The following is a 16,394-nucleotide window of genomic DNA, read 5'->3' on the forward strand; positions in this document are numbered from 1 at the left end:
CCTTCTGATTTTCTCATGTTTCGAGGTTTGAGGTTGTCTTTAATCCTCAACATTGTCCCTTGTCTACACGCTGTAAATATGTCCATAAATCATTTTCACACTCTAATCATTCACACTGCTGTGTAATTAAGGGGTGTAATGAAGTAAATGGGCGGGACTAAACATCTGTAGACTGGGTAGTCCGTGATTCATAGTGTCACAGTAAAAAGTACAATAACTACTGTCCTGTGATATTTGCCGAGGGGTGGGATGAGGGACTTGGATCTCTCCAAGAGTTGCTAGTCTGTTTGCATGGACAGCTGTCAGGGATGATCATTACTGTGAATTGAGGAATGTTAAATCCATGCACAACTTCTGAAATGGAAGGTTCCATCCATCTGCACCTACTCAGTCCACTATAGTCCCCACCCAGGACTATTTTTCTTTTCTGCCTCAGTACTTTTAATACATTTCTGTGTGTAATATTAGTACATTTCCGGTTCTCAGGCTTAAGAACCCAGGTAGCTGAAGATGTTACAGCCAAAACACTAGCCATGTAGCTAATAGTGGTGATTTAAAAGTGATTTAATATTAATGTTTTTGGTATATATTCTAATAACAATGTGTAATGCAATCTGTATCATCTACCCCTGCTATTTATTGTGTAATGCAACCACAATAGCAAAAGGATATGTTGCAGTTTGTGTAGTGTAGTGTATAACACCCACCCAAGATGGCGGCGCGTTAACACGCAGCGGCCGCTCCGGGTCCGTTAAATGGTGCTTTTGTGTTACTATTTGTCGTTTTTTCCGTTTATTTCCTGCAAATATGTGCATCGGAACACCCGTGCACATGTTCTACCACCGCCAGACCCTGCTACAGTGGAGAAATCAGCAAGAAAACACGCTACCGGACGAGGTTCTGCAGACGCTACTTGAGCTTAGCCTGCTAAGAGACCCAGGCCGCCAGCCCACGGTGTTTCCTGACGCCGGAGCCCAGCGGAAGTGCCATCGCAAGCGGTGCGAGCGTAAGCGGAAGCGCGGAAAGAGAGCCTGGATCCGCGCGAGGCTAAAGGCTAGTCCTAGCCGGCCGGCTATACCATTGCTCTTTCTGGCAAACGTCTGTTCCCTTGACAATAAACTGGACTACATCCGACTCCAGCGAACAACCCAGCGTGAGTTCAGAGACTTCTGTGCTTTGGTTTTTGTGGAATCGTGGCTGAACGACAACATTCCGGACAGCGCCATTCAGTTAGCCGGGCTAACCGCGTTCAGAGCGGATAGGAGCGCGGCTCTATCCGGGAAGACCCGCGGTGGAGGCCTGTGTGTTTACATCAGCACGGAATGGTGTAACAACGCTGTGACTGTCGCCAAACACTGCTCTCCGCTGGTGGAGTTCCTGATAGTCAAGTGCAGACCTTTCATTTAGTACGGGAGTTCTCCGCCGTGCTGATAGCTGCTGTCTACATCCCACCCAGCGCTAGCATTGGTGCTAATGCTAAAGAGGCTCTGTGTGAACTCTATCGGTCTATCAGCGATCTGCAGAACAAACACCCAGACGGACTGTTTATTATCGCCGAGGATTTCAACCACGCAAATCTCAAGTCAGTGCTCCCTAAATTCCATCAACATGTGGACTTTGCAACGAGAGGAGCGGGCGCGCTGGATCTTGTTTACACAAACATCCCCAGCGCGTACCGGGCGGAGCCCCGCCCCCACCTCGCTTTCTCGGACCACATGTGTGTTTGGCTGACTCCAACATACACACCACTCATCAGACGCTCCAGACCAGTTCAGAAGCAGGTGAAAACCTGGCCGGCAGGCTCCATCTCTGCCCTTCAGGACTGTTTTGAGTGCACTGCATGGGACATGTTTAGGGAGGCTGCTACTGAAGGCGATTCTGTTGATTTGGAGGAGTATGCAGCATCAGTCACTGGCTACATCAGCAAGTGTATTGATGATGTCACTGTCTCCAAGACCATCACCACACGCCCAAACCAGAAGCCTTGGATGACTGCTGAGGTACGTGCGCTGCTGAGGACCCGCGACTCCGCCTTCAGAGTGAGTGACAAGGTGGCCCTGAGGAAAGCGAGAGCCGACCTGTCAAGATCAAATCAGAGAGGCAAAGTGCGCACACGCCCAGAGAATCCACAGCCACTTCAAGGACACGGGTGACGCGCGGCGTATGTGGCAGGGCATCCAGGCAATCACCAACTACAGGACAATGCCACCATCCTGTGAACGTTATGCCTCCCTCCCTGATGCCCTGAACAACTTTTATGCACGGTTTGAGGCACAAAACAACGCGATGGTGAGAAAGACCATGCCCAAGCCGGACGAGCAGGTGTTGTGCCTGACTGCAGTGGATGTGAGGAACACTCTGCGCAGAGTCAACCCACGAAAAGCTGCAGGACCAGAGAACATCCCCGGCAGAGTGCTCAGGGAGTGCGCAGACCAGCTGACAGATGTTCTCACGGACATCTTCAACATCTCCCTGTGCAGCGCCACTGTCCCAACGTGCCTCAAGTCCACCACCATCGTTCCCGTGCCGAAGAAGTCCACAGTGTCCTGCCTCAATGACTACCGTCCCGTTGCACTTACACCCATCATCATGAAGTGCTTTGAGAGGCTAGTCATGAGGAACATCAAGACACGACTGCCCTCTTCACTGGACCCCCTGCAGTTTGCGTATCGTCCCAATCGCTCCACGGACGATGCCATCACCACCACCCTTCATCTCTCCCTCACCCACCTGGAGAGGAAGGACACTTACGTCAGAATGCTGTTTATAGACTTCAGTTCAGCATTCAACACCATCATCCCACAGAACCTCATCAGGAAGCTAAGCTCGCTCGGCCTCAACACCCCCCTCTGCAACTGGATCCTGGACTTTCTGACGGGGAGACCCCAGTCAGTCCGGTTCGGGGGCAGCACCTCCAGCACCATCACACTGAACACTGGGGCCCCCCAGGGCAGTGTCCTGAGTCTTCTGCTGTTCACCCTGCTGACTCATGACTGTGCTGCAAAACACAGTTCTAACAGCTTTATCAAGTTCGCCGATGATACAACCGTGCTGGGTCGACGAGTCAGCATACAGAGAGGAGAGAGGACAGACTGGTGTACAGTCAACAACCTTCACCTGAATGTGGACAAGACAAAGGAAATGGTTGTTGACTTCAGGAGAGCACAACACACCCACTCTCCACTCAACATCGACGGGTCCTCTGTGGAGATTGTTAAGAGCACCAAGTTCCTTGGTGTCCACTTAGCAGATAACCTCACCTGGACCCTGAACACCAGCGCTACAGCCAAGAAAGCCCAGCAGCGTCTCTACTTCCTCCGGAAGCTGAGAAAGGCCCGTCTCCCTCCACCCATCCTCACACTCTTCTATAGAGGGACCATTGAGATCATCCTGAGCAGCTGCATCACTGCCTGGTTTGGGACCTGCACCGTCTCTGACCGCAAGACCCTCCAGCGTATTGTGAGGACAGCTGAGAGGATCATCGGCGTCTCTCTCCCCTCCATCACGGACATTTACACCACCCGCAGCATCCGCAAAGCAACCAGCATTGTGAATGACCCCACTCATCCCTCACACAAACTGTTCTCCCTCCTGCCTTCGGGAAGAAGGTACCGCAGCATCCGGTCCAGCACGACCAGATTCTGCAACAGCTTCTACCCCCAAGCCATCAGACTCCTCAACTGCAGAGACTGAACTGATGGTTTTTCTGTACATGCACACACACTCTTACCCCACTTACCCCAGAAAATGGAAAGCACTAAAAACCCTACTACCTCACTGGACTCTATTGCACACTGTGTAATAGAGGTAATTACTACCTCACTGGTCTTTTTTGCACACTTTTTGCACACTGCATAATTTGCACACTGTCTTGTTATTTATTATTCTTTGTCTGTATGTTGTATTGTCTGTCTGCACTTTTGTACTGTTGCACTATTGTTCTGTCTACACTGTGTTTATGTGCACCATGGTCCTTGGAGGAACGTTGTTTCGTTTCACTGTGTACTCTGTATATAGCTGAAATGACAATAAAAAACACGTTGACTTTGACTTTGACTTGACTTTGATAATAACCACAACTGCTACACAGCTAATTTCACAGCTAGGCAACCCATATTAAACTGTGCTACACCAATATCCCCTAAATAGGGATGAGTGAATAACAATACTGGTATGAATATCATGCCTGATACCTTCCTTATGTACTCGTACTCACCAACAAGGCCCTGATACCAACACCTGATACCTAGTGCACATTGCTGCATTAACAAACAGCCAACTTCATTGCTCAAGTCCAAATTATATATTCAGTTCAAGATCAACGAGAGATGGTACAAGCGAGTGAGTGGAGTGAAAGAACAAGAAAGTGACAGATGATGCAATTGTGTAAAGAGCAGCAGGACAGCAAACCCGTAATTCATGAAGTGCTCCATGAAACAAACGGTTCAATGGTGCCCGAGGATCCCAAGCTCAGCTCCCCAGAGCCCACTGAACCTGAAGTTCATCCACCTTAACGTCAGTGTTCATACATTCAGTGTGCAGCAAATGTGGATACCCCTTATATATATTTTTTTCCTGTTCCCTGAAAGCCTCATCCAAGTGGTTGATGTGCTCCTAATGTCACATGAAGATGCTGGCTAAATGAACACATGTCCATAGCGTACAACTAATCTCTGTTTTTTAAATAACAGGGTGAAATGTGGATAAAGCAAACCCTGTTGAAAAGCAGAAAGAAACGATTATATAATGTGACTCGGTTGCATTGCAATACTTTCTAAACTATCTAAACTATTACAAAACCATTGCATGCTCATGATTGCCTAACTGTAGGTAGGTATTGGTATTAGTGAGTACAAAAATACATGTTCCTGTACACCGCGTAATCAGTTAACCTGATTTATTGCTGCTTTTTTTTTAGTTTTTGATGTTTTGGAAAGCTGTTAGGATCTATGGAGGAGCTATGGGATGAGCCATGAGATGAGCACCGAATCTAAAAGCTGTGTTATGTGTCTCTTATTTTCAGGTGAAGGTTGAAAGCCTATGATTCACTGGGCTGGAATGCACAGCTGCTGCAGCTCTGCCCGGCTACTGTACACTACAGTGTCATCATCAGAGCTCATCCTCATGTTTAGCTATTGCTTTGTTTGCAGACAGGGGGTAGTCCAGATATATATATTTTTTTTTCTTTAAAGATCACTGCCCACATGATCATCCTTCTCTTTTCCAATATTTTTTTGTTCCAAAGCGCTTACAGAGTCTGTCACAGGAAAAACTGTGTTTCCACACAGAAACTCCATTGTTTACAGTGGTCTGTCTAACACCACAACCCACATTAAACCTAAACGCAGAGATCCTCCCCAATGCAGACGCAGCACTCTAACTCAGATTTAAGTCTTTTTCCACTGTGGTAGCGCTGGGTTGGTATCAACACTGGTTTCCCCCAATTCCCTTTTTTTTTTTGCTCAACGTGATGGAAGATTTAAGCTCATGCCAGAAAGCTGAAGCACTCTGCTGTGGCATGTCTGGAGTTAGCGGTTTTAGAGAAAGGAGCTGTATTTCTTTCCTTGATTTCAGCAGGGAACCTCTGAAAAAAAAAGCACTTACGAAGGATTTAAAGTAACTTGATGTAGTTTTTACGAGTTCAGTTTGGGAAAATTGTAGATGCGCAGGGTGGTCTTGATCATGGAGTGAAGAAATAAGAAAAAAGATCAATGAGATTTTTTAACTTTTATAGACCCAAGACTATAAAGACTATAGTCGAGCCGTGTGGAAATGAAACAAATTGCCAGTCCACTTAATCTAGGACTGATGAGGAAACACTAAAAATGGAATCCATCACTATGCCATAAGAATCGCAAAGTCAAATCCCAGGTCATGCTGCTTTGCTATTCTGCAGTATATCGTTGGCAGTTTAAAATAAAGCATGGCTGGTTTTACATGTATTGGAGGAGGCATGCCCTTAATCTGTTCAGTTCTCGATCCTGTTCTCTTATGCTGGGTGTTTGGTTTAATAGGTTGAGCTACATTGAGGAGAAAATTGGGTAAAAAAAAACAGTAAACCCAGAACAGGGTCATGTGCGCCGAAGGCTCAGTGATGGTCATGGAGGTCATCTGAGCTGCATTACAAGCTGAATTAGGTCCTATGCAATAAAAGTCACTTTTTTCTGTAATATTTGAGGATATTTTTTTATATTAACAAAAAATAACATTAAGTTTGACATAAGGACAAATGGGACAGTTTAGTGGTAGAGCTTAGATCGGTCCCAAAAAAATCTAACCCGGCCTGAGCCTGTGCACCATCTGCCCGAGCCCAACCCATAAACTGTCATTATGAGCCCGACCCGACCCGGGACTATAACCTGTCTGTTTTCAGGCTGTTTAAATGAGCAAAATCTGTTCAAAGTGATGAAGGAGCGTAGACTTGTTATTTAATAAAAAAATGTGTAAGAACAGCTAAACACAGCGCTGCAAGTCAAACGCGGACAAGTGGAGGAGCTCACGTGTGCGTGAGCCCCAGAGCTGCGTGATTATAACATTCTAACTGGTTCAACTTTTTAAAAACATGTTGATTTGTTACGTACAAGGTTCTAATAGTTTTGAATTATTCATTATAGTTTAATTTTTTTTTTTTTTACTTTTTTCTCCACTAATTCAGTTAGTTTTAACTAGTTTTTGGAGTGGGGTTAATAGTTTTTATTAGTTTTTTTATTAGTGCTTAGTTTTAGTTAGTTATTATTAATTCTAGTATTAGTTTTAGGTTTTTTTTCATGCTTAAAATATTCAGTTACTGTCAAACAACCAGCTGTCCACAAAAACAGAAATGGCCGTTTTGTTTTTTATTCACTGTGCTTTTGAATAACAGCAAGTGCTACAAAAATGTGAGAAGTGAAGTGAGTGTGAGAAACACCATATCAGATTCTTCCTTCCTGACACCCTAATAGCTGATGACAGGAATCCTCTGAGGGCATAGCATGTTGTCCCAGGATTAGCAGGTAATGGCCAGGTTGCACTGAGGATTGTAAATGAATGGCTAAGTCGGAAGTTCTTTGAAACTAGTGGATGAGACCATTGTTAACAGTGTGGCTGTGTAACAGTGTGGCTAGCAAAAAACATTGAGAGCTTAATTGTATTAGAATTTTGATTCTGCAGTTCAGCAAACAGCTCTGTACTGTACTTGGTGTTTGTTAACCCTTGTGTGGTGTTCGGGTCTGTGGGACCCGTTTTCATTTTTCATCAAATGATACTAAAAAATATTTTTTCTAACTCAAACTCATTGGCATTGGCTCATTTTTTGTGAAAAACATATATCAAAACACATTTTTGATAAACACACACTGTACACAGAGCTGCTATAATGATGCATCATTCTCAGCACTACAGTCGTGATTAGTGTACAGCACAGATCCTGTCTCTGACTTCACATCTACAGTGTGGAGCACTTGGTCAGAGTGTTTAAAACCCCACACTACACTGCAAAATCAAAATGATTTGAACTTAAAGATTCAGTTAGACAGTGTGGATGGATTAGATTAGATTGTATAGTCACACCTTGAAACTAAAGCTTTCCAGAAAGTGTGTGACTGAGGAGTCTGAGTAATCAGCTCTACACTGAAAACAAGCCAGTACTGTGTGAGAAAGACAAAGCCTGGTTTTCCACCCCTGAAGGAAACAGAGACCCCACGTTTTATAAGGCAGGCAGGACTGACCAACACTGAGGTATTTCTGCTGTCGGAAAATCTGTTTAAGAGTAGGAGTCTGCTGGGAAAGTCTGGGGAAAATATTATCTGCAGTGGGTTCCACGTTACAACAACTAGAAAATGGAAGAGCAAGTTTGATTAATTACCCAATTATTATTCATATTTCTGATTGAGTTATTTATTGTTTCATCTGAACTCTAATTATGCTCTAAAGTTGTCTAGCCTACAGTTTTCAGTTCATTCTGAAGTATGAATGTTGACTTTCAACTAGGGCTGGGCAATAATTTAATATCAATATATATTCTGTTCTAAAAGGTTTTGGGGAGAGGAATCTTACACATTCCTGACATTTTAGTATACAGTATTTACAGCTTCTGTCATTAACTGATGTTGATTACGTTAATTGACCATTTTTTTCAGTTATGTATAGACTTTATTATCTTTTCAGTCTGTTCTCTAGTGTTCGGGAACACCACAGAGCAGGTCATTTGGGTGGTGGGTCGTTCCAAAGTCTTGATAGGCAAGTCAGTTGATTCTATGGCCATCTTAGCAACACAGCACTTATATCACCTCATATGTAAACTTTACATCTGGATCTATTTCTGATGTTCCAGTACTGACATCCATCCATCCATCCATTTATAGCATCTCTAGGTGTATAGAAAGATAGAAAAGACATAAATAAGTGTAACTCAATCCACCCAGAGTCAGACAGTGTGATGTACTATGTAAAAATTTTGTTCAGTTTCTTGGCCTCTTCAAGCTTTCAGCTAAATAAACTTGAAAAAAAAGTTTTAAAAACTTGGTAGGGCTAGATATTCATTGTTCCGTAATGCATCCAGAGTCATGGATTTTTTTCCTCCATCTTTTTTCACTTTGAAAGTCACAGTTACTGTTCCGCTGTCCAACACAGTAATTATATCCCCATTACTAACCCCAACTATTAAACGTAATTTAGAATAAAAATGACCACTACTTATAATACAAGGTTATAAACCATAACTGTGAAGTGGAAAAACCACAGTCAGTGAAAACTCTAAGACTGGCTGTTATAACGTCATGCCTGTTTTGTTGCAGAAGTTTTGAACCCTTTATTGGAAACACTGCCAACTTCCACTGGTCTGTGGGTGTGTGGGCTTTTACTGTCTAAAAATGAAGCCCCTGTAATCAAATGTGGATGAAGAAAAAGTTTTAGGAGACTTTATTGGAATGGAAACTCATGAAAAGTTCAATAATCAAAGTCTTTAACTGCCTTTAATTCATGGTTTTCTTTTTTGGCAGGAGAAATATCCAGATGTGGTTCACCTTCCCGAGGGGTGCAGGTCAGAGGTCATGATGATCCACAGTCCTAAACTTCCTGGGTAAATCCACCATCCATATAATACCTATATTATGTATAATTACTGTAAATCTATAAATAATATTAAAACCCAAATAAACAGAAGTGGTGAGTGATTAAACACATACTGCAGCACATCACATCTATCCCTGATCTTCTGCACTTATTAAACACATTCTTTAGAAATGGGGTATTTTTAAAAAAGCTATGGGTTTGAAACAGTTAAACTTGTATTACTAATAAATAGACATATTGCATATGATATAGACTCTGTCTAAATATCAGTGGAAATTGGATCAATTTTCTTTTTTCCATTTCCTTCAGGTGCACAATGAGTATTTTCTGGAACATCAGTGTGAATAAAGGAGGGACTGTCCAACCAAAAATTGAGCTTCTGATGAAAGTGCCTGAACAAGGTAAGAAAGCCGTGAGAATGTATTAATATATTATCTAAAGACTCTTTTATATCTTTATTAGGGCTGTCAACGTTCAAGCATTAACGAACGCGATATAATTTGAATCAGTAATGCGCTTTTTTAATGAATTAATTCGGCCACCCATGTTTGACACCAACTTCTGTCCTTATTATGTTTACAATAAAGTCAAAAAAGGTTCCTCTATCAGATTTATCTACATTCTTTATTTCAGAGCCCCATGCTGACTTTATCTCCCCTCAAACATACAATTTAAACCACTAATATAAATATAATTGCATTTTATATTTCTTACATTCATTCTGTTATTTACATTTAAATTTCCAATATAACAACTTGCTTAGGAAGAGAAGTTAGATTAATTGCAGTTAATCACAGAATGTTGTGATTAATCTGACCAAACGACTGAATGATTTTTAAATATTAAATTAAATTATTTTGGACTCAAGATGTACTTAAATAATGTGTGCACTGATGGTCTATACCTTTGCAATCTTTATGAAATATAAGTAAAGACTTTATAGAATACCTGTCAAAAGTTTGGACACCTTCTTATTCACTGTTTTTATTTTTGCTTGTATTGTAAATTAATACTAAAGTCATCCAGACTATCCAGACAATAATGCAGTAACTCAAAAGTGTTAAACAAACCTAAATACTCTGTGAAGTATTTAGACTCATGTATTTGATGGGTATTTATGATGAGCATATTCTGTGCAACAGAGGTAACTCTTGCTCTTCCTTTCCTGGGTGGTCCATAATATGGATTTAAACATTACTCAAATAGGTCTATTCACTGCTCACCAAGAGGCAAGAAATTCAAGTAATTAATTTTTAAGTTTAGCACAGCTGTTTACTGTGACTTTACCTCATAAAGCTGACGATATAATCTACAACGCAGAACGTTTTAAAAAAATGACTTTAAGTGTCCAAACTTTGGTACTGTATGTACTGTATGTAAACAATATGAAGGCTCTTAGTGGGGTATATCATTAGATTAATTACACTGAGATTACTACGTACAAATCAAGTGCAGGAAATTATATTTTACATTTATGACCCTGTTTGTAGAACACTTTATTTACATACATACATTTTCTTTTTTTTTTTTGGAACAGCTCAAAAGTTGGACACCAACAATGTGATGGCGACTGCACCTGAAGCCTTTCGAAGTCTCCTGCTGATTTTTGGAGTGGAAACCTCGATCGAAAGTTTAATTAAAGCTGTATGTTTCTAAATAGCAACCATGCAACCAGACTGGTCTGAACAGAACATCCAAAAACACGGATTTAGCTGATAAATTCATTATAATTTTATTCAGTATAAACACCACCTGTATAAGCCACCCTTTAAGAAATGTATTAATGCCTTCTGTACACATTCCATCATCACATGTATATGTACGCACATACTGTATGTAAATATACATCATTAGACAATAGCTAGAAAAATAAATAATTTAAATACAAAATGTGACAGCAAAATCCACTTTGTATTTCTGAAATAGTTTATCTTTTTAGTCCTTCCTTCATCTCATCACAGTGATTGTGATTTCTTAGAGGATTAATAATAATAATAATATTTCATTTCTATCTAAAGGTCAGGTGTTAAGCATCCTTTACACATCTCTGTAGTGAGAGGGTCACCAAGCCCCGCCCCTAGAAAGAACACAGATACTCGTGCCTCACTCAGTGCACGTCGGTTAAATGACGTAAATACTAATGATAGGTGGGACTTAGCAGCTACCAATCAGCAGCATGTCAGCACAAAGCTAATCGGCGTCTACACATTATTTCAGTCCCTGTTAGCAACATTAGCATTCTTCATTAAACCAGCACTCGTTATACTTAAAGTCTAAAAGGGGGGATGTTACAGTAACTGCGTTTTGTTTAAAATGGAAACGTCTGTTTTTACTGCAGCGAGAGAGACAGACGATAGAGTCCTAGACTGAGAACTTTTACTCACATGTACACATGAAATTCCCTCACTGTAATCAGATCAGCCTGCATCAAAAAAAAAAAAAAAAAAAAACACGCAATGGAAGCCAACTTCTGTCTTGGTTAGCCTGTTTTTAGGTTTCTGGCAAAATTCAGAATTTTCTTCATATATTGACTTGATAATTCCAGATGACATTTACTTTGATTTTTTTTTTTATTTAATGTCTTTAAATTCTGATCTCAGAATAAATGTATTGATTTCTTTCCAAATATCACATTATGTAATATGCCAAAAGTTAGTAGCTCAAAACAATGACTACTTGTTCTGAACTTAAAATAATGACTTGTTCTCCATTTTTTATGTAGTGTCGTGGAATACTGACTCACTCCTAAATAAATATCACAAATACAGTAATTTATTTATCTCCAAATTGAGTTACAATGATTTTTAGAATACTGACATATCTGAGACCATTTACTTATCCTTTAATTTAGTTAAGTTTTGAGTCATCTTATATACTCATCTGTTTTTATTTTTGATGTTTCTATAAATACTGACTTAGTAACCTAAAATTAAATTACTTTTTCTCTCCATACTTTACTTAGAACCCCACTTTTCTAGAAAAAATCCTATGAAATGCTTTAAATTCTGACTGTTACTAGGATATTGTTTTAAAAAGCCATTTCTGAAAATTAACTTTTGAAAAATAATATTTGGAAAGAAAAGTGATTCATTTGTCTTTTTTTTCCAAATTCATTTACCATCTTAAAAGAGCTTAAATGTTAAATCATTATTTAAAAATGGGGGTCATACAAAGTCAAATCTGCCATGCTGCTGCCAGATACAGGGTGAAAAGAAAGACAGAAATGGGCACCCAAAAGATCGAGGTATACAAAATAAACAAAAACGTTTATGTGAAGAGTAAAGGCTGTGAATTCTGACAAAATCCTCTGAACTTCACTACAGTCATGAGTCATGAAACTGCACAGGTACTGTGGGAGGGGTAATAAAACGGGGTAAACAGAACTCAAACTTCAGTGGTTTATAAAAAGGAACAGACAAAATGATTGATCAAAAAAAAAAATCACAGAAAATCAATCAACTATCGACATAATTACTTCAAAATCACACACTGCTGAAGCTGAGGACGTGTGTTCTAGACAGAATCACACACTTGTGAAACAAAGCGGCAGAGTTTGGGATTTTCTTGCTGCTCGTCACACTTGAGGCAAAAACCGCATGAAGGACACAAAAGGTTTATCACTCGATCTGTAATCAGCAGATATAGACAGATATTGATTATCAGCACCAGCCCACAACTGTTTAGTCTTCCCAACAAGGTCAAATAACGATAAAAAAAAGTGTGTATTTATATAGTGTTTAACTGTCACATATCAGAAGTTCTAGATATTTTCCATGATGTTCGCCACTCTAAAGCTCTTTAGCAGAGGTGGCCAATCCGGGTCCAGAAAATCCACCCCGGGCATTAATGAATAAGGTCAGTAGAGAGGTACCGTTAGTATGACTCCATGTGTTTTAACAATGACATAAATGACCTAATTATGTGTTCAAAGATGCTTCAGATATTAACAAAAAATAAATAAATAAAGTCAAATTTGTGATTTCAAGTCTAAATTTAAATAGAATGTTATATTACACTACTCAGTTGAAGGATAAGCCAATATTTGTACCTCAAAATAAATCTGCCTTTATTTACAATGGCAGCAGTTTTAAAAACAGATAACAGTATTGCAAAAAACAAACAAAAAAAATTACATTTGTTTTTTAGATTCTATCAGTGGATTTGTACTTTCTGGATCTGGACTGTCCACTAGTGCCCTATTGGGATGTGATTTGTATTTTCAGGGTAACGTAATTACTACAGAAAATCCTCAGTGATTTTGTCTTATACAAATGTGCAATGTCAGTTTATTTTTATTTTTTGGGATTGTGCTCTTCCTCACTCATAAAGATAACCTCAGGTAATGTTAATCCTGTGCAAGGAATCTGTCGAAAATCTGCTGCAATTCTTCACTGCTTTTCTGAAGTACAGAGATGCTTGAGAAGGCGTTTGGTTCTGTTGAATGTGATGATGCACAGACAGCTCAGGTTGTTCTAGAAGTCTGTGGCAACCCTCAAGGAGAAGCTTTACAACATACAAAATGCAAATCCTGAAGATGAGCTTCAAGCTAGGGTTTTTGGAGGTGACAGCAGTGCATAAATTGAGTAGCCACTCCCATCTCAGCCATCGATGCTAAAATGTATCCAGAGTGAATTCCTGTCCCACCCTTTCGCTGTAAATCTTATCCCTTCCAAACAGGGCTTAAAATGATAGTGTGTTGACATCAACAGCCTGTTATTGTATAGCGAGGGGCGTAGCTCATTAAACCCTCAGTAATTAGACCAACAATAAGGGGTTTAACAACTTCCTGGGTATATTTTCCAGCATATACACATACACTCACTGGAGAGATTTGACAAATCTCTTAGAAACTTGATTATTTGTGTAATATAGTCATTAAATGTCCACATTTCCCTCTATAAAGAACCAGTTTTTATGTAATTTAAAATTTCTTTTCATTGGCAGCTGTACACTCCTATCACTAGCATTGTAAGCCTGTTAGGAGCATCGGCTTAAAGCTCTGTATTTCAGAATGCTGGAGCGATCGGAGGTGGGTTACTCCCCAAAATTTTAAATTCTATCATATTTCACTACATCCAAAGACTCTTTTCTCCTTTCATTTAAATTGTGTATTAATGCAAAATTTGCCACTTTTATTTAACACCTGCCAATTCCAACTAGGCTTTGTTTTTATATATTAGATTTATCAAAATACTCAAATAAGTGGACTGAAACCTGGCAAACAGCGGACATGCATCTCTGTACTGAAGAAAATGTATTGGCTGTAAACTAAAAATAGATGTAAATGAGAAGGAAGGTGCTTTATTGGCTGAAAATGCTGGAGTATTCCTGTAAGCTGCAGTAAAGTAACTGAATACTTCTCCTTAATGTAGCTTGATGTGTGATTGGTGGTGTGGGTGTGTGGACTGGTCATTTTTGGTGTAGTGTGTAAAGTTGGGAGTGGTTTGGAGTGTAAAGGTCTCTCTCTACCCTTCTCAATCTGTTCAAGAAGCTTGAGGAAAAACCTAGAACCTTTATAATGACTCTTTAATACAGTACTGTCTTACTGAGATCAGATTAGACCCCAGTATTTAAAGAACAAGTTCAGTCAGGGTGTTTAAGATAATCAAATAAACAAACTCACCACCCTGCATTCATTCAAGCGTTCAGTACAATATTTCTGACCAACTGCTAAAAAACTGTAAGCCAGCACAGACCTCAGGAACCGATGTAGAACAGCAGTAGTAGTCTTACTTCACCTTAAGTAACCATCTTTAATTTAATATAATTAAGTCTATAAAATGTAGACACTAATAATGCTCCACACTTACTTGCACACATACCGAGGACCCCCTGCAACTTAATGGCTCCTCTCTCAATTAAAAGCTATTATTTGTAATCCGTGACAGGAACGACCACACGCAAGCCAGTTTTGGCACTTCTTTACCAGTCAGACTGCACTACAGCAACAGCTCACCCTCGTCTTCCTCGGTCCACCCAGGCACTGTGCATGAGGAGGCCAGCCCCAGTTTGAATGTGCCCCACAGAAAAAACTAGCTCCACTGGCTAACACCAAACAAACGGACCGATTATACCAATTCAGAAGCACTGAGAACACTGAGCTTCCGGCCACTTTCACATTTAAAAATAAAAATATGGCACACATCGTAAAGGTGGGGAGGAGAGGACAACGAGAGGAGCCTCTGACAAAGAACAAAGAAATGAATATATATCTGGATGCATCTTAATCTTCAGTTTTTGCTTTTTTCTGTCGTTCACATCAAAAGCAGCACTCTGGAGTAGTGAGGAGGAAGTGGAGAGGAGCGAGGTTGTTCATACAGGATGGAAGAGCAGCGTGCAGTCCTGCCTGTCCTTGTAATGGTTGGATGTAGGGAGATCCTGGGCGCTTGTTGTGCTCCGCAGGTAGTAGTTGACGATCTTGGAGTCCAGCTTGTACTGGTGCGGGATACTGTCATAAGGTTTGGGGTCCAAATCCAGGATGGAGACTGAGTATGTGAAGCGAGGCTTCGGAGGCTGGATCTCCAAGTTGGCTTGTAGTCTGTGAGAAAAAAGCAGATCAGTATTTAGAAGGAGATCTGATATTCAGACCTTCCAACCTGAAAATAATTTCAGGAGTACAAATCCCTCCTCAACTACCTTGATGCTTTTTTACAGGGGTGCAGAAAAAGTTTTTGCCCCTTCATGATTTTTTTATTTATTTTTTTTGCTTGTTTGACGATCTAAAAAATGAAGCAAGAGTGACAAACTAATCTAAATATAAGTCAACGCGACAATACAAAAATGCAGTTTTTAAATGAAAGTTTTAATTATTTGGGGTAGAAAAATCCAGACCTTTATGGCCCTGTGTGAAAGTGTTAAAACATTAAACCTAATAACTGGTTGGTCCACCCTTAGCAGCAACAACTGCTATTAAGGATTGCGGTAACTTGGAATGAGTCTTTCACAGCGCTGTGAGGAATTTTGGCCCACTCACATTTACAGAATTGTTGTAATTCCGAGCATGAACCACCTCTTTAAGGTCATGCCATGTGAACTTGCTGGTGTGTTCTGGATCACTGTCCTGCTGCAAAACCCAAGTACACCTGAGCTTTAGGTCACGAACAGATTGCCAGACATTCTCCTTCAGGGCTTTTTGGTAGAAACCAGAATTAATGGTTCCATTTATCACAGCAATCTTCCAGGTCCTAAAGCAGCAAAACAGCCCCAGACCATTACACTATCACCACCATGTTTTACTGTATGTATGATCTTTTCCTGAAATGTGCTGTTACTTTTACGCCAGATGTAACGGGACACACACCTTCCAAATAGGTTAACTTTTGTTTAATCAGTCACAAAAGTCT

General features: G+C 40.4%; 2 protein-coding genes across 3 annotated transcripts in view; one reads left to right on the forward strand and one right to left on the reverse strand.

The window, feature by feature from the left end:
- LOC103023707 (centromere protein P) overlaps positions 1 to 10,813 on the forward strand; it is a 102,979-nt gene extending 92,166 nt beyond the window's left edge. Inside the window, exons 7-9 of the mRNA XM_049471983.1 lie at positions 8,979 to 9,058; positions 9,361 to 9,452; positions 10,589 to 10,813. Coding sequence (XP_049327940.1) covers positions 8,979 to 9,058; positions 9,361 to 9,452; positions 10,589 to 10,707 — 291 coding nt within the window. The 3' untranslated portion in view covers positions 10,708 to 10,813. The remainder of the gene's footprint in view (positions 1 to 8,978; positions 9,059 to 9,360; positions 9,453 to 10,588) is intronic.
- ippk (inositol 1,3,4,5,6-pentakisphosphate 2-kinase) overlaps positions 10,759 to 16,394 on the reverse strand; it is a 30,451-nt gene continuing 24,815 nt past the window's right edge. For both annotated transcript variants that reach the window (XM_022682395.2, XM_022682394.2), the window contains exon 13: positions 10,759 to 15,589. In XM_022682395.2, coding sequence (XP_022538116.1) covers positions 15,364 to 15,589 — 226 coding nt within the window. In that variant the 3' untranslated portion in view covers positions 10,759 to 15,363. The remainder of the gene's footprint in view (positions 15,590 to 16,394) is intronic.

This window comes from Astyanax mexicanus, chromosome 24 (assembly GCF_023375975.1).
Source record: "Astyanax mexicanus isolate ESR-SI-001 chromosome 24, AstMex3_surface, whole genome shotgun sequence".
Taxonomy (NCBI): Eukaryota; Metazoa; Chordata; class Actinopteri; order Characiformes; family Acestrorhamphidae; genus Astyanax; species Astyanax mexicanus.